The following is an 18745-nucleotide window of genomic DNA, read 5'->3' as shown; positions in this document are numbered from 1 at the left end:
GTTAGTAGCAGCCAAACAATATTGATATACCTAGCCCAAGCAGCTAGGTGGAGAAGGCCAGGAATCAATTCCGGATGCGATTGCAGCAAGAGCTCGACCGTCTCCAGTCGAACAGGGAATTTTAACATGTAGGGATAACGGGAGGGGGGAGGGGGGAGGGAATTAACATTGAAGTCGGGGGGTCATTTGACATGGGTCAAGAAGTAGCCTCTACTTCTATTGCCAAATTGCCAAGAAATGGCATGCCATGGAAACAGGCGAACAATATTGCTATGCCCAGCCCAAGCAGCTAGTGGCCGTTTTGGGCGCATGAATAACCGGCCGAGACGAGACGACTAAATAGTTGGTACTGACTTGATCGCCACGGTAGCCGTGGAAAAAAACAAAACAAAGCAAATAGAATGGAAGAAAAAAAAAGAGGCGGATGGTGACGGATTTTTCATTACCGTCCATTTGCTTGTAGTATATAAACATTCGCCATCGATGGGGATCGGTTCAGCGGATCGTGAGCGCCGGCGATTAAACCGCTTTTAACGCATTTGCGGTTTGGATTTAGGGAAGGGGTCGATTTTTAAGCGGGGAGTGGGTAGGAACTGGGAACGGGGTTGACCTGCTGGTTGCCGGAAGAGTTGCCGGACGGAGCTCCGCTGGAGCTGGAGTCGGAGTGTTGGGTCCGATGGGGTGGCGGAGGTGATTGAGAGAGGAAGAAGATGCGGAAGTCGACGTAGTCATGTTGGATGACACGCCGGAATTGTTGTTGGGACCGTTCTCGTGGTAGAGGATGGAAATGATGATCGCTGGAAATTTGGTAATAATGGTAAATTACCTGGTAATAAATGACCCCCCGTTAAATAATTAGACGGGGGAGTGGATAGAGAAGGAGGAGGAATTAATAGTAAAGAGAAGGGAGTGTCGCGCAGAGCTTCCCACTTGAAACCGCATCGTCTAGAGCTGGGGGAGAGAAAAATGGTCGCCGTTCGAATCAGATGATTGTCCATTTAAGTCAAACGAGCGGATGGGATAAAGACGATAAAAGGGTAAACAAAAAAGAAGGGGGGGGGGGGTGAAGTTTCTCTCTATAAATACTTTGTCATATCATAATAAGACGAGGAATGTGAATAAAAAAAGGTGAAACGACCATCAAAAGCTTCTTCTCCCCATCGTATAGTCGTCTCCCGATATCTTTCACAGTAAGTTGGGCGCCACATATATGCGGCATGATGATGATGGCTGCTCTCCTCGCGTGTCATGGAATTGTTTTGTTTTTTTTGGAATTCAGACGACCACACCCCATCCGGTGCAGCTTCATACTTCAACCTTCAATTGTAGGTCAAATGGCAAATGCGTAACGTAATTTTAGCACAGCCGCGAGGATAATGAATGGGGTAGTATATAGTAAGTCCGCTATATGCCGTTGTTCTTCATTTTACAGATGAAGTCTGACTTCTGGGAATGAAATTCAGACCGAGTTTTTTCTCGTATATACGATGTAGGCTACACACTCCCATTGTTTAGCGCTGCCAGGTGCATCAATATTCTTCTTTAGACGCTGGCTGTGGATGAACATTGTGATGCAATTTCCACCTGCACTTGAGACGATGCATCATGGCAAGAGGCTGCGCTCAAGGCATTTCTCATCATCAGCAGCTGAGCTCTTTTCCTTTTTTACATCATCAACCATCAGACAAGAAAAAAAAAGAAATTAAACATTCGAAGGTGTGGCCGTGTGGCCTGTTGTCGAGGCCAAAAAAAAAAAACGGCCCGGCCGGCAGGCAACAACCCATCAGCAGCTCGGAGGTATAAAAATATAAAACCTTAAAAAAGACTCTCCGTTTCTCCGTCTGTTTCTTTTAGTTTTTGATTCCATTTCAAACTGACCATCGCAAAAAAAAGGGTCTAATGACCTCCCAAGTCCTTCTCTCCTTTCCTTCTATGTGCATATCCTCTATAGGATCTAAACTCTTAAAGAGAACATTTAAAAGAAATAAAGTGTACCTAGAGACATGTCCAGGAAAAAGAAAAACGGAGAAGGGAAATGTACAAATGACAACCGGAAACGGCCGACAAGTACTACGTCGTTTCTTTCATTCTTTTATTTTTTAAAAAACAAAAAATGACAGACATGAAAAAAAGAAGAAGAAGAAGGGAAATTACCGAACAAGAAAAATAGAAGAGACCGGACACGGTGGGTGGATGCGCGAATGTGTGTCTGCCAGCGGAGGGGGTCCCGGGCTTTTTTCTTCTTTTTAAAATGAGGCAACAAGTACCGCGGACTTTGACGTACACGTTCTATTCTTTTTTCTTTTTCTTGTGATAGTTACGTTGGGTTAGGTTACGTGTTAGCTTATTATAGACATTGAAAATGCTCCGAGTCATCATCATCACATCAAGCCTGCAGCAGGTAAAAATATATAAAAGAGAAAAAAAAAAAGAAACGGAAGTCGGTCGCCCGTTTAAAGTTACCGCGCGCTCGCATTTACAAAAATAGGAGCGCCGTTTTCCAACATGGCGTAGTATATATTTCTATACCAAAACACAAACGGGAAATTTACATATATATAAAGAGCGATTTAAAAAAAAATCCACTCAACCCCGCAAAACACAAAAGAAAGCCGAGAGAATCTCCGGTTTTTAACCTAATTTATCGATCATTACACTCGCCGTATTTATACAAGATTACAACAATATAACAATTTATTTTTCTAACAATCTTTTAAACCAAGTCGAGTCCCGCTTGATTGCGCCAAAAGTTCAATGGGAACGACACGAAGGTGAGACCGTCCAGGTGTTGATCAACTTGATTGGCAGTTGTTTCTTTTCTTCCGTCCACATGCTCGTCCAGTTCCTGTTGGCCAGTCAAACAACAGCAGCTGGACAACCCGAAAAGTAGGTGTACACGAAAAAGATTCACCTGGGCGTTGGGGGGGTTAAAATCAAAAAGAGGATGTGTAAATGTTTAGGAAGAAGAAGTTGAAATCAGGCCGATTGTCTGCTCTCTCTCTCTCCCCCCTTCGCGTTTGTATGAAGCGAAGAAAAGAAAGAAGAAGAAGAAGAAAAGATAAAAGGATAGAGAAATGGGAAAAAAGGGGAGGGATCAAGGTACACACACAGGAGGAGGCAGGGAGAGAGAGAAAAAAGGAAAAAGAAAAAGCCAAGAGCCCGCCAGTTGCCTCTCGGCCACTTTCGACTCACGACGTGCAGTTCTTTTCGCTCTCTCAAAATTGAACAGAGTCCGGCGAATTATTTAAACATTTTTTAAAACGTGCCAGACTGTTTTTCATTCGGATTTTAATATTTTTTTTTTTACTGCGTAAAGTGAACATTCACGTTGAAACTTGACGGTCATCAGCACTTCGTGATTTCGTACTTATTTTCGGATTAACCACATTCAACCGGACACCAGGAAGTTTGTGCAGCAGGTGGGGCGACATCAGACACAGCCTCTCTTTCCTGAGAAAAAATCGTTTTTCTTCTCTCGTTCGTGTGTGTCCAGTTAGATTCACAAGGAAGGCAATTTCACGCAAACCTCGGCGGCCATCAGGTATGTTAAAAATCTGAGTCACGCTCTCTTCTTCTTCTTGTTGTATTGAATCAGATGAGGGCAATCGATCAATCTCTCGGGCGACTTATTTGGTTCAGCCACCCAAAGACTCGATGACGCAATCGCCACAATAGATTAAAATGTGTGAAGTATAGTTAGCAATTTAAATTTTGAATCATCACGACAAGCGCGTGAGTGTGACGTCGCAAAATGGTAAAATTTTCTCTTTCCCCTCTTGGTGAAATGTTTGAACAAAACGGCCGGCGAAAAAATGTGTACACACCAATTCGAATTTCCCCCTCGAGGCAAAGTTGAAACTTTTTTTTTATTTCTTCACGCCAGTCGTGAATCTCGCCCGCACATCCTGAAATGACTCGGTCGGTTCTTCTTTTTTGCGTCATCGGCGCGCACACTATGTGTAGCAGCAGCAGACACACACAACGTCGAAAAAATCTAACAAAAGAAGAGCAGAGAGAATATCAAATTTTTATTGCCATTTGTCAGAGAGCTGCAGGCGAGGTTAGCGGCAACCTTGGCGTCGCGGTCGTGCAGAATGCGCCGCAAAAAAAAAATGGCAATGAAATGCGTGGGCTAATGTCGTGATCCGTTGAAAGGAAAAACTTCAAAAGTTGCTGTTTCTTTTTTTCTCCTTCAGAAAATCATTAAAAGAAGTTTGATGGCGCATGAAATACTTGATATTGCATTAAGCGCGTGGGTCATCATCACCACAGCAGCAGCAGATGCTGTTGCAGAGCTTTTTTTTTCCTTTTAAGCGTATCATTCCCGCACGTTTAAAAACACAAAAAAATTTTTTTTCTACGTTGTTTCGTTGTTCATCATCAAAATGTATAAAATTAACAATGCACAGCAGAAGACCTCCCGCCACGTCACGCGCGCGCGAGGCTATTTTTACAATCTCTCTCCGGTTATATTTTTTCTTCTTAACTTCATCGGCCGGTTTTTTTTTCTTTTCTCTTTTCTCCCGGAGAAGATTTTCACGAGATGAGAGCGTTAATAGCCATCCCCAAGCAATTACTCTCGTACGTATCTCGGCATACAATACACGCGGGCGGAACCCCGTTAGACCCCGAAAAAGTTGGGGGTCTTCTTCTTCTTCTTGGAAAATATTAGCGCCGTCGTTCAGCGTGAATATAATCTAAACGCGCTGGATCGTTAATTCCCTTTTTTAAAAGAAAAATTGTATTTTTGTTTTTCCTTCCTTGGTTTCTTTTTATAGAACGAGGATAAAGATTATGTTGCACATCAATATTTATGTGTAGCGAAGGTATATACCAGCGGACGTGAATTCTCTCTCCGTTTCCACCTGTTGATATTATACGACTGTGTTCTTTTCTCTTTCGTTTGTTCTTCTTCTTCTTCTTCTTGGCCTTGTTTTTATAGTTTTTCTCCTCCAGGGCTTTCCTCTTAATCAATCGATCAGAGGTTCCTTTCTAGAAGAAGCGGCAGCAGCAGCATCTCTGTTTTGTTTGTTTTCCAGGGGGTTTTTTGGGCTTTTTTCCTGGCCAAAGATTTTGTTGGGTCTTTTTAACATTCCCGTCGCGGGCGGTCAAAAAATCTTGTGCTGGGGGAAATGTCTAAGAAAGAAACTCTGTGACGTCTAGAAGGAAAGAAGAAGAAGAAGCGCTTTTTGTCTTTCCTGGGAATATGTGTGAAAAACGGATTCCCTTATCCAAATCAATCACTCACTTTTGCCCATTTCCCTGGGAAGAAGACATGGGGACTGGTGGAATGTGTACACAACATTCAAAGCGTCACACACGTACGTACGTCGTTCAAAATCATAACCGCAGTTGTGTTACTTTGTTTTTCTTCTTCCAATAGGGCTCAACCCCCCGCCGCCGATTGACTTACAAACACACACACACAGACGGAATTCGTGAAACACAAACTTTTCTCTTTCACTGGAGAGGAGAAAGCCATTCCCCCCTAAAGAAAAAAGAAAATTATTTTTTTATTTTTTTATTTTTGGGCCCCTTTTTTGGGCAAACGCCGGATAGATTTTTTTTCGCTGGGCCACCACCCGAAACCCCACAAAAGGTTATAGGACGTGTGTGTCGTTAGACAGCAGCTCAGCGTTGGCTCGTTCACTTTTAAACGCGTGAGGGTAAGAACAAACTGTTGACCCTCGTCGACCCTTTTTTTTATCGTTTCACGACTTCCTTTTTTTCTTTCTTTCTTTCTCCCGAAGCTGAGCCTTTTCTTTCCCCGTTGTAGAGCGTTTCCCATTGGCTGCTCTGATAATTATCGTGACCGAGAGGGAAAACAACCGAACGCTTCAGTTGCGCGTCTTTTCAAATAGAAAAAAAGGGGGACACACAAAATGCAAAGTACATCGACGAGAAAAAGAAAACGAAAACAACTGCGTGAAAAATGCTCAACGGTCCCCAAACACGAAAAGTCTCTGATGTATTCATCACGACTTTTTTCGAAAAAAGAACTTTTTCTTCTACTTCTTTTTCATTTATTCCTCCCGTTCCTTGTTGTGTGTGTGTCATTTGACGAGAGCAGCAGAGGAATGTCGTTTTTTCGTTTGTTCCAGACGTCTTTTGTTTTCCGCAAGACTTGCGACAGAAACAAAAAGTGCTGATTAGCTGATGAACATAAAATGGAGAGGGGTCGTTGGCTAAAATTTTCTTATTGGATTTTCTCTCTGATGCCCTTGGCTTTTTTCGTTCATCGCTTCATCGCGCCCTGTCGTACCCCCCTAATCTTATAGCCCGAATGGCATTTCCTGATGATACGCTCACCATGCAGAAATCAAAAATCCTGTTTTTTGAGCTTTGTGTGTGGGTGTCACCGCGTGACATTGATCGCTGGATCAACCCGACCCTACCGACCAATTTTACCCGAATTCCGTTTGTTGTCTCCGGTTTTTCACGCGGAATTTTTGTTTCAAGTTGCGCGCTTCTCGGTTTATTCTACGGGTGGCATAGAGCACGAGACGTTGCCGGCGTGAAATGCCATGACCATTTGCAGCTTGGTGTAAGTGTTTCTTTTTTAGACATGGCCATGTATGTAGCCGAGAGATTTTCAATGGCTGTCTAATGGAATTATGAATACTAATATCAGGAGGACCGAAATGATGAATATTAAAGACCCCGGCGTACTATAAAAATATTCGAATGTTTTGTTGGATGGGAGGGAGGGAGGAAAGGTTTTTTTTCTTCTTTTGGACGGTCACGCTCCTTGGTGACGTCATCGTGCGCTGGCGTGAAATGAGGAAGAATTCAAAAGAGCCGGTCGTTATCAATTCCCCCTTTTTATTCTACGACGTTTTACAATTTCATGGATCTGGATCACCAGCATGGAATATATTCAATCGTGACGTCACTGCGTGATATTTCGTGTGGCATAGCACTTTTTCTCATTTTCAAGGTCGGCCAAAGAAAAATAAAATCAAGACAACAGCGTCGACTTGATGGCGCCACTTTTGAAAAAAAAAGAAACCAACTACAATTTTCATTCGAGAGTTCACGCATACAACAACTTGCACGCACGAAAACAACCGAAGAAGAATGGTAAAGTAAAGTACAATACAATCGAGTCTAATGCGATAGTAGTTGCGCAACAAGAGCCTCATAGGCATAAAACGTGAAACATTTTTCCAGAGTTCAGTGGCGCGCTTAAATCGCCTCGAGGGGCGTAATTTATTCATCGACAGAGAGAAGCCAGTTTTTGACCTTAATAATAATAATAATATAAAATCAACTAACATTCAAGTCTTCTTCATCATCATCTGCATGGGTGTATCTTTGGGCCAGTCGCAGCAATTGACAAACAAATTAATTGTGCATCCGGGCGGTTCCTGTGTCGTGTGGTTTTGTTTCGTCGCGCGTCTACCTGTCGGCCATGAAAAAAGAAATGAGAGAAAAATGAATCCAAATGGACCGGATACCCCCAAATGGGGAAAAAAACAAAACAAATAAATTTAACAAAAACCTGTTTCTCGTTGTCGGGGGGGACGACTCTTTCCACCCACCATATGGACTTTTGGTGTGGGTTTTTTAGATGGATGGATGGATGTGAACAAATTTGTTTCGGACAAGTCTTAACTCTCAACTGGCAGGCAGGCAGTCAGACGCTCAGGTATATATAACGGCCGTCAGGAGACACAATTGAACTTGAATGTCCGGTCCGGTTCAAATCAACGTTGAAATAACTGACTTCCGTTGCTGGCGTGCTTATATTTATAATACCCTTGTTATTGTTCTCTCCTGCTCAATTTTATTATAGGAGCTAGACATTTCCTACTACAAGGCGTACTTCCTTTTTCTTCCATAATCTCTCCCCTACAGCTCCGCTTCCCAGCACAAAATCGGGAAAAGAAAAAAAGGGAAATGTTTTTTGGGGTTTTTATCAAATAAAAAGCAAAAGGGGACAAAGACACAAGGCCATTTTGGCAGTTTTTTCATGTTCACAGTCAGGGACTTTCGTTTGAAAACCCACAAAAAAGGAGGTTCTTCTTTTTTATTATTGTTATTTTTCCTCCTTCGGGATATGTACAACAGACCAACGTTTTGCGGTATTATATATCGAAAAAGAATTGAGCACGGCAATTTCGGGTCGGTTAACTTGGCGAATCGATACCGGAGGAAGCCAACGATTATCATTATATTCTCCTTGTGTGTGTGTGTTTTTCGTTGGCCAGAACGCTATTGAAAGTTCAGTGAACGTCCCAAGTTAGATTCTGGTGTACAGGCCAAACCAGAAGAAAAAGAAGAAGAAGAAACAGATGCATGTATCTATGTGGCTACCTTGCGTGCAGCAGTATATCTCGAGGGCTAACGGGCCCAGCAAGTAACTGAACGCGGAGAATAACCGAGCTATAGCATCAGCGCCAGACTTGGTAATAGTACATAAAAAGATAAACAGATTCGAATATTATACTATACTGGCCCTCCTATATATACTTGTGTGTAGTAGAAGAAGTATATAACTCTATAAAAATGGAAGAACACAAACTTGAATAAAATTTCGGGGGGAAAAGAAAAGGGAGAAGAAAGTCAAAGACTCTCTTTATATATTTCTTCTTCTTCTGGATAATAAAAAAAAAAGTAAAAATACAAAACAAGAAAAAAGGGGGAGGTGATTAGAGCCGCTGTGTTGGGTTGGCTATAGTTCGTTCAACACGTCACGAATATTCGTTTGGATACGCTTCGCCTCTTTTTTTTTCTCGGCATCACATCATCACGATCAATCAATTAAACATTTCACGAGACTTTTTTTTTTCTCCCAAACGTTTTCTGATATGGCGCGCTGAAAACTTTCTTCTTTTTTTGTTTCCTATATAAATAAAACGCAAGTGTTATTTTGATTGGTATTCGTGATTTTTATTTTGGCTAAATACAGCCGCTAGCTATATAGAAGAAAAAAAAGCAAACTGTGTTGACCTTCTTTGACACAATCAGGTGAAAATGACTCGGTTCTTTTATTCTTTTTACGTGGAAGAAAAAAAGGATTCGGTCTGAAGATGGGAGTGAGAAAATGGCCGCGAATCGTTTGTTGTTGGTTCAACGGTATCTCGTGCCGTTTGCCGTCCTCCTTTCATCGCCGAGCTCTTCTTCCGTGTTTTCGTGTCACGAGGGCGACGGGACGCAACACTCTATGTGCGCCATCATATTATTCATGATGCGGAGGAACAGAATAATACAAGGAGAGAGATGCTTTGGCTTATTTGGTGACGCGATCTTTTATATATACGCTCCTTTTGGTGAATCAACCGGTACATGACTCTGGACGGACGTCTAGTAATAATAAGTGCCATATAGAAAGGAAAACATTTTCTTAAATATTTTTCTTTTTTAAAGGAAGAAGAAAAGAAGAAGAAGAGGCTCCCATTCTTCTTTGCCTCTATCTATCTCTATCTATCTCCTTTTTCTTTTAGGTCTATCCTCCTATCCATCTCTCTCACACTCACCTGTTGCTGTGTGTGTGTGTGTGTGAGTTCAAGCCGCTCTATAACTCCGCCCATCAACCGTGATCTTGTATATTATGTATGCGCTGTGCTGCTGCTGTTATATCCAACCCGGAAGAAAAAATAAAGCTCTCCGGGCCACTATACTGCTGGCCTACAAAAATATCTTGCGCTCACAAACGAAACGAAAAAAGCTTCTCTTTATATATTTTCTTAACCAATTTCTTTTATTGGAAAATATTACATTGCCCATTTCTTTAAACATATTAGATATCGATTGATCAATCCTAACTTTGGTATCAATATAGACGGTCTTGTCCTATTTTGGGCTAGCTACAACTTTCACAACAGCAGCAGCAGCATCAGCAGCAGCTTTAATGAATCATACCCAAAAGTGTTTAATTTCCTTTTTTCTTTTCTACTATACGGCCGGGTTTTCACATTAATATCTGCTTACACATGTGCTGTACAATAGTCGTGTAGAACAACATACCTGCGTCTTACTTTTCAAAACGTGAAAACATATTTTTTTTTATCTGTAAAGAAAGGAGAACCTGCCTGATGGTGCTGCTACTTATTCAGCCCAGCCTCTCGATCTTCCCTGCCATTTCATTGCATTGAAAGAAGAATAAGGTTCTTTTTTTTTCTTCTTTATCGTTTTCTTCTTCTTCTTCTTTTCTTTCGGCTATATTTGATACGCGTCAGAATAGATACTATATACCTCCTCCCCCCTCATTTCACGTTCTGACGCATCAAATTTTCTATTTTTCGTGAGGCGGCATTCACCGTTCGTTCGTTGGTTCGTTCGGGGTTTTTTTTTTTTGGTCATCGCATTCGATCGGTTGGAGGAGAAGAAAAAAAAACTCACACACAAATTTTGCCGACCTATAAAATGCCGCTCCTTGGTTTTCTCTTTGATTGTAAATGAAAAATAAAATTTTGCTGAAAAATGGAGAGAAAAATGGACAATGAGAGAGACGCCTCTGATCGTGTCCTTTTGATCGTCAAAGGCTATAGCGTATAGCGCTGCTGCGTTGTTCACGATGAGAGAATGTAACCGGCGTTTTTCCGCCGATAATCTCCCGTGTTGGATATGGTCAAAGCGTGCCAGCAAAGCGTCTCTTTCACACACACACACCAACAGACAGACAGACAGGCAGACACTTGACTATTCCGTGTGTAATACATACACACACAATGACTAAATTGTGTTTTTTTCTCTTCTTTTTCCCAGTGGTGGTGGTCGTGTGTCGTGAGTAAAAGTACTGCGTGCGGTCGGCCAAAATTGCCAATGGGAAATGACCATATACACAGTATCATCATCACGTATGTGTGTGTGTGGGTCAGTAGTAGGCTCTCTTGAATTTTTGATTATCAACATTTTCTTGGCCACTTTACAAAAGGAAAAAGAAAAAGTGAATAAGAATTTCACGATTTCGATTTCTCTCCTTTCTCCAGTTCGATGAGGACATTTTCTGGAATAGACGAAAAGAACTTTTTTTTGTTTTTTCCCGTGAATAACAAACGGACGCTGCAACCCATGTCATAAAAGGGCAACCTTGTACGGTAGTATAGGCATCAGCAGCAGCAGGAGCAGCAGCGCATAGTTCAACAGTTGAACGTGACCAAACTCGCTAAAAAGCCGAGCTCTTTTCTCTTCTTCTTCTTTTTCTTCTTTTGTTTAAATTTGAATTTGATGGCGGTAAGATGCAATATAATGCGCTTGTAGTCTTGTACATGCTTAAATTTTTCCGTTTTCCCCCCACCACTCGCTTCTTCTTCTTCTCTTTATTGTTGTTTTGTTCTTTTCTTCTTCTTCTTTCTTCCATCTGCGCTTCTCTCATTGGCCTAATCGCCCCGACAGTCCTCATTTGGTCGGTGGCTTGGCTCTCTCGCAGTTATTATGTACTTCTCTACACTATGCGCAACATCTACGACGACTACCTTAATTACTCGAAGCCAAACGTGCAGCTGCACGATTTTTCTCTCTCTCTTGTCGGGAGAGATTCAAAATGGAGGCGATTCGAATAGAATAACTATTTTTGGTTGTGTTGTTGTTTTGTTTTTTCATTCCTTTTAACCCCCTCCTTTGAAACGGCTCACGATTCTTCAGTTTGTTTCGTTTCTCTTTTGTTTTTTCTTCTTCTTCTCCCTTTTGGGGCGCCGCGAGTGCAGAGTTAAATTCGTGTCGTGTCAAATCATCCAAACAAAAAAGAAGAGGAGAGAAAACACCAGCAAGAGTTCATCATCATTATCGTCTATTAAAACGTCGATGTGGGTCATTCCCCGGCATCTTCTTCTTCTTTGTTGAATAACAAACCCAAAAATAAAATAATTTCGTTCGTGAAAAACCCGAAATAGACATCACACGAAAAAGAGTGATGAAAAGCAAGTCTTGTAAATGGAGGAGGAAGTTAGAAATATCGACGAGTCGTGAGGTTGTTCGGTTGTTGTTGTGTAGGTTGTACATTCACGCCCGGACTGATGGAAAGTGGGTGGCGTCGCTGTCGTCGTCGTGCGTATGTGATTCTTCTTCTTCTGATTCAAAGAGGAAGAAGAAGAATCATTTTCTTCTTTCGTTTTCGGGGTTGTTGTTGTTGTTGAAGTGAACATTCCATATGTCAAGGGACGGCCCCCAGACCCCGGCAATGCTGCGGTTTCTTCTTCATTCTATTCCATCGCCCCATGAAAATGTTGTTGCCTCCTCAACCGCCGCCGAGTCGTCTGTGCAACTTCTTCTTCCTCCATAACAACACAAGACGGATGGTGGCGATGACTCACGCTCTCATATGTGGCTCTTCTTTCTTGATCGCTTCAAGGGCCATCATATTTCGGCTGTGTTACGTGATTGGGAAAAGAAAAGAATAAGAATAAGATGGGCATCATAGCTGTGTGGCATTTGCATCATCCGTTGCGCTCTGCCGGCTATGGGGCGACTAACGAACGAAATCTAACACACGCGGACCGACCAAATGAATGAACAAAACACGTACGAATATAGTCAAACAAACAAAAAATAGAAAAATATAGAACGAGTAGTATAGTAAAGTGATGATGGAAGACGTGATGTGGTTACAAGGTTAGGTAGTGCGTGTAAAAAATCATCGGGAGCGCGCGTCGGTTCTACTTGTAAAACCCGGCCGCGACTTGCACATAAATTCTCTCTCCCTCCCATGAAATAGGCGTGTCTGTTATTATATCCAACTCACCGGTGGCTGGTGGTGGGGGACCTAGAAAAGTCTAACTGTACGGTACATTACAAGAGGAGGGAAACAACACTGGGGGGATCTCACCACCAGGTGCACCGCCGATCGTGTGACGGCCCGCAAACCCGTCGTCATCATCAGCTGTTGACCTCCTTGCATCTCTCACATGTACACCAAGAGACCTTATCTTCTTCTTCTTCTTCTTTTCTAGTCCTATTTTCCCCCTCCAGTTAGAGGTTATACAAGACCTCCCCCTGCAGTTCCTGATTCACGCGGTAATTATCGTTTCATCGGTTTACATTTATTTTTTTGGGCATCAACGTGACATGTCGTACAACTCTTCAACCGCCTTCTTCTTTTGCCCAAAAAAAATGTAAATTTTCAATTGTTATTACAAATTTCTTTCAGCAGTTTAGTTTTCCCGTCCTTCGTGTGTTATATTGCGCCGGGAAAAAGGAAAACTTTCAAAACATTCTCTTTCGTTTGAACGGAGCTTTTTTAATTTGTCGGTTGGTTGCCGAAAAAGGGATTATTTCATCGTTTTACGGCATCGCCCTTTTTGATTTAACCAATGAAAATGTTTTTGGGTTGTTGTTGTTGTTGTTTTCTTGGCCAACACTTTCTTTCGCCGTGATGTTGTTGTTTTTTGGATAATTCCCATTCTCGCCATTTTTCGATATTACAAACACTAAACAGACGACTCCTTTTCTGACTGAAAATATCAAAAGATAAAAAGAAGAAGAAAGAGTCTGCTGGTGTATATTTTCCACATTTTTACAAGCGTGAGAACATCGTTTATTTTTTCAGAGGGGATGCGACTTTTTCAATGGATGACGCGTCTCTCGAGTGCTCGTCTCTGTCCCTCTCATCCGCATTGTTCATAAATCAAACTGGGAAAAAGAGAAAAAAGAGAGAAGCTAATCCGTAACTTGTTTTTCTCGTTCATCGTTCCGTCTCTGCCGACTCCTCTCTCTCTCTCATGTGTGTTAAATTCCCGATATCAACGCACATATACCGTTTCTGTTGAATGGCTCTCCACGATATGCATATTAACAAAACATTTGCGTGCGCATTAATGACGGATGACTTTGTATTTTTCTACCGACTTTTTTGACAGGTTCCCGCATCGTTGAAGGGAGATCCCATTCAAACTCTGGCCACCGCCACCACCCCATACCGGTGCTGTTGAGTTTTTCTTCTTTTCTTCCCTGCCGGTTTTGATCCTCCTCGTCGATTACACACACCTGGATTGACGTCGTCGTTGTGGTCGCCGCCGCCGCCGCCGCCGCCGCCGCCGCCGCCATGGAAACCGCCGGTAGTGGAGCCGGTGGAACGGCCATCGCTCCGCCCAGATTGGCGCCAGTTAGCGGCGTTCTCAGTCAGGTAACTCAATCTATCTTTTATAAGAGATATTTCACCTCATTACTCACGGCACAGAGAGATACTATATTATACGTCCTCTATAAGCTCTCGGGTCGTGAAAAACGTGAACGATGTATGCATGTATAGAAATCAATCAATGCCCCCGACCCCGGAAAACTGATGATGATTGGAATCGTGTCTTTTTGTGGTTTCCCGTCCAGGGTCAAGGTGTGATCAAACCGATCGCTTGTCGGCCGGTCGTGTCCTCGGCCAACACGACGCCCATCCTGGGCAATCGCTGTCTCAACAGCAGCAGCAGCAGCAGCCAATCGGCTACCAACAACCAGCAGCAGCAACAGCAGCAGCCGGTGACGTCATCATCTGGCGGCTGCAATAACGCGACGACAAACAACAACAACATCAACAACAACAACGCCGGCCGTCACTCGTGGGGTTTGTACAACAGCACGTCCGATTTGCGCTGCTCCGCCTTGTCGGCCGGGCAACAGACGCCCCTGGCCGCCGCCCCCGCCAGAGGGCAACCGCATTTGCAGCGCTTCTCTTGGAGCAAAGGACCTCATGTGGAACCGTCAGAAATGGGCACGCTCTGCGCCAGGCCGGCAGCAGCAGCCGCCCAGCAAACGGCAGCGCCACCTTCCAGCGCCCAGCGAAAGTCACTGGACGCCACTCATGGCGGCCGACCGTCGGACAGCAGCAACTTACCGCCGGCCATCCAGCACCAGAACAAGGCGGCCGCCGGCAGTATCACCAGCATCAACAGCATCAGCTCGGCAACGGCCGGACAGACGGTCGGACCTAGCGGCCGAGTGGCCGATCTAAGTCGCCGATTCGGTGGCTCCCTCTCCAGCGTCGCGGCACCGCCCAATTCTCCCACGCAGATCCGTCAGCCTCCGGCGTATCGGCCACCGCCCTCTTCGTCACGCTCCTCCGGTGAGTTGGTTTTTTTATTCATCACGAATGATTGATAGGCCGTGTGTACTTAACAATGAATAAATAATTACTGGGCGCTCGCTTCTACACAATGTCACTGGCGGACGACTAAAATTGCAATTTTTTATTTTTATTTCTAATTCGATTTCCCGATCATTAAAAAATGGGCGCAGTCAATAAAGGAAGCGCTGGCGTATTGGGCGGATCCGGCAGCAGCAGCAACAACAACAGTGTCGGCGGCGGAGTCACGTACAGCAGTTCCGAATTGCACCTGGACAGAGTTTCGTCGCTGCAGCCGTTCAATTGCGCAAGACCGGGAGTGCCCAACGGAACTTCGACGCCGCAATGGGTCCTCGGCGGCTCTGAAGTGAACCTCAGCAGTTTGGCGAGGTACGAACGCGAGTCGTAAACATTTTTTGTTCATTTGTTTCATTTGAAAATTTTTGTGTAATTCCGCCAGGTCGACCTTGCCACGTCATTCCCAGCAGCAGCAGCAGCAACAGCAGCAGCAAGACATTGAGAATGGCGGCCTGTTGGGTTTGAGCAAGAACAGCAAAGGCGGACTTTTATTGAGCGCCTACGATCCGTTGCATCATCACTCATCGGCCGGAATCCATCACCACCACGGAGCCCTGATGAGCTGTAATGGCAGTCGAAGCAGCTGGGCCGGCCTTCCGTCCGTCTCCAAGGGCTCGTCTCTGATGAACAGCAGCATGAGCAGCAACGGGAGCAGCACGACTCTGCTGTCGACGTCGTTCGAGCGTCGCGGGGAAAATGACGGTGGCGCCGTCACGCCGGTGGTCGAGGAAGGAAGAATCCGATCCATCCTGGGCGGAAGCTCCGTCATCAGCAGCTACGGGCTCCAGCGGATGAGGAAGCAATCGACGGGCTCCTCGCTGGACGAGGATTTCGACTGCTGCGACGGCGGCGACAATTCGCTGGCGGACGGAACTCCATCGCCGTCCGACTCAGGCGTGGCCGAACTGGAAGTTCTGCTCAAGGAGAAGGACTGCGAAATCGCTCTGCTCAGGGAGACGCTGGAACAGAACGAGGCCGTCATCTTCCAGGTCTACCAGGAGAAGGAAAAGAGTTGGGAGCGGGAGCTCAAGAAATTGCGGTCCATCTACGAAGAGCGAATGAGAGCCGCCCAGCAACAATCATCTCAGGCTGAACGCCAATTGCAGGTAACAATGAAATGATAATTCTTTTTAAAAAAAGAATCGAATGAATTGACACAAATTTCGCTTCGCCTTTTTGTATTGCAGACTCAGACGCAACAATGGCAATCGGATCGGAAACAATTGAAGCAGCAGGTGCAGCAGCTCAAGGGCCAGCTGGAGCAAGTGCAGTCGAGGCTGGACGAGACGTCGTGGACGCTTTGCCAAAAGAGCGGCGAGATGGCCTTGCTCAAGTCGCAGCTGAAGGAAGCCCAAAACGAGCAGAGTCAACGCTGCCAGGAAATGGCCAAGATGCGGGCCCAGCTCAAGGAGTCTCAAGAGCTGGCCCACAATACCAGACAGAGGCTGGAACAAGCCATGACTCACCAGAAGCCGTTGGATAACAGGCGCAGTATCACTTCGCCAATCTTGTCCGGTCGCAAATTGATTGGCGAACCCGAACAACAGCAGCAGCACAACGGATCCTCTGCCACCAGTTTGACCGTCGCTGATATCCAGCGGCTCCAGCGGAGGATCATGGAGCAGCAGCAGAGCATCGACGCAGAGCGACAGGTATATATCGTCATTCATATTTCTTTACTTGTCAGACAATGGCCAGTGTTTAAACAATAACTAACTGTCATTTCGGTTGTTTTTTCCCTGGGAAAAAATAAAGGTGTGGCACGAAGAGAAGGCCACAGTGTTGGTTTATCAACGCCATCTCCAGCAGCAGTACGTCCAGGCCATGAAGAGGAACCAGCAGTTGGAAGATGCTTTGGGTTTGCTGGGTATTACGGGTGTGCCTCCGTCCTCTATGGGCCAGCAGCAGAAACATCCGCCCATGTCGTCGCCCAAATCCAACTGCAGCGACCCCATCACCATTGACCTGGATTCATCCAGCAATAGCAGCAGCACTGGTGAAACCCACTGCTGAAACCAGGCGGTGGTTATTTTTCTCTAGCTCTCCTTTTTTCTTCCTTCCTTATCACGTCAATTTTAATCGCATATATAAATACTATATACTTATGACGAATAACTTTTCCCCTCCTCCAAAAAGCCAAGCTTATATATATACATAAATATATATAACGAAATCGTAACTAACCACTATATCATAATGTATACTGTACTATATCATACATAAGAAAATTCCTTATATTATTAAACCCTGTGTATTAACCCAATAATCGGGTTCGCTGATGGATACACACCTATTCCAGCAGCCAAACCCCCCTGTGTAATAACAGCATGACCCATAAAACACACAGTACTTTTTGAATCACGACAATCAGCAGTCATTTTCAGCTGTTTGAATGTCGTTTTTCTTTTTTCTTTTTTGTACCCCGGATGATGTCATCACGTGAACTTAATGATTATGATAGTATAACCAGATGTGACGGTGATATATATAATGTATACTGTGTACTACATTTCGCCCGACGGACGTAATTTTTACAAACGGAAGAACGGCCGATGATGATTGTTATTAAAAAAATACCGTTCCAGTTTCCTTCGAAAAAATTACCATTTACACACTGACATTAAAAATACTATACACACACCAAACTAGCCTACATACTAAGTACTATTCAATTCAAACTACTACTACCAAGTTCGTAAACAAGCATTTGGGAGCGTATAAATGTAAGATTATAAATATTATTTACTAGCGACGTATAACCAGTTTGTTTCTTTTCTTTTTTTCTTTTCATATAAAAAGAAGAGAATAATGTACATTTCTTTTTGAACGGAACAAGTCTATTGAAATCTGAATGATGAAACTTGTATTTTGTATGCCTCCATCAGCTTTACGTGACAAATAAACGGATATGCGTGAAGTGTGTTTATTTCTATATAAGCCGAGCGATTCGATAAATCACGCACGACATGAAAAGGGTCTCCAAGAGCTTTTTTTTTCTTTTTTCTTTATTTGAATAGCCAATTATTTATGTCTCGGCCTTCACCGGTTACAGAGTCTGAAGAGTGTGAATACAATGACAGGTAGAAAAGAGTCATGAAGAAGCGCCTTTCACCAACAACAGCGTCGTCACCGGCCAACCATCAACGAAATGGGAGAAAAGCTGAAGGCCATCAGCCTTTTGGACACGGGCGAAAAGGCGTCGTTATTCATTCGCTGGGACGCTCCTACTTATCCGCTGAATCCAACGCGATTGCAGTGGTCGACAGCCTGTCGTATACATCAGAATCGAATTAATTAAAGTCGAGGAAATAAATTGGGTTTATAATGATATAATTGGACAGTGTATAGCGTACCCCTTGACCGCACAGCTGGGCGTTCTGTGGGCTTGCGCACCAAAAGGCTGGGCCGAAAGTACAACGATTACCACCAACCATCGGCGGACGACCGCCGCCAGTCAGTTGCGGGGTCTGCTCCGTCTCGACTTTGAAAACAATTACGTGATTAGTTATTAATGTTCTTTGAACGAAATAAAGAATTATAAAATTAAAGTGAATTTACCGACGAAGAAGGCAGCGATCAAGACGACGCAGAAAATGATCAACAATGAACGCATCTTGGAAGACTAATGAATATGCCGACAGGTGAACAAGCACCTTTATATACCAAATGGTG

At 44.0% G+C, this 18745-nt stretch overlaps 1 protein-coding gene and 1 long non-coding RNA gene across 2 annotated transcripts; one reads left to right on the top strand and one right to left on the bottom strand.

Annotated features, from left to right (window-relative positions):
* Positions 1-3154: 3154 nt before the first annotated feature.
* LOC124337639 (leucine zipper putative tumor suppressor 3-like) lies at positions 3155-18253 on the top strand. The gene is made up of 7 exons (XM_046791676.1): positions 3155-3541; positions 13800-14065; positions 14266-14995; positions 15169-15385; positions 15456-16179; positions 16261-16725; positions 16829-18253. Exons 2-7 carry the CDS (start codon positions 13985-13987, stop codon positions 17084-17086), a joined length of 2475 nt encoding a protein of 824 aa, XP_046647632.1. The 5' UTR covers positions 3155-3541; positions 13800-13984; the 3' UTR covers positions 17087-18253.
* Positions 17920-18736, bottom strand: LOC124337643. The gene is made up of 3 exons (XR_006917480.1): positions 18632-18736; positions 18427-18554; positions 17920-18340 (listed from the first exon to the last, which is right to left on the bottom strand). It is a non-coding gene; the product is annotated as an uncharacterized LOC124337643 (long non-coding RNA).
* Between the last annotated feature and the right edge of the window lie 9 nt (positions 18737-18745).

Source organism: Daphnia pulicaria, chromosome 4 (assembly GCF_021234035.1).
Source record: "Daphnia pulicaria isolate SC F1-1A chromosome 4, SC_F0-13Bv2, whole genome shotgun sequence".
Classification (NCBI taxonomy): Eukaryota; Metazoa; Arthropoda; class Branchiopoda; order Diplostraca; family Daphniidae; genus Daphnia; species Daphnia pulicaria.
The sequence above is the reverse complement of the archived record's forward strand: the minus strand, read 5'-3'. Positions and strand labels throughout refer to the sequence as shown.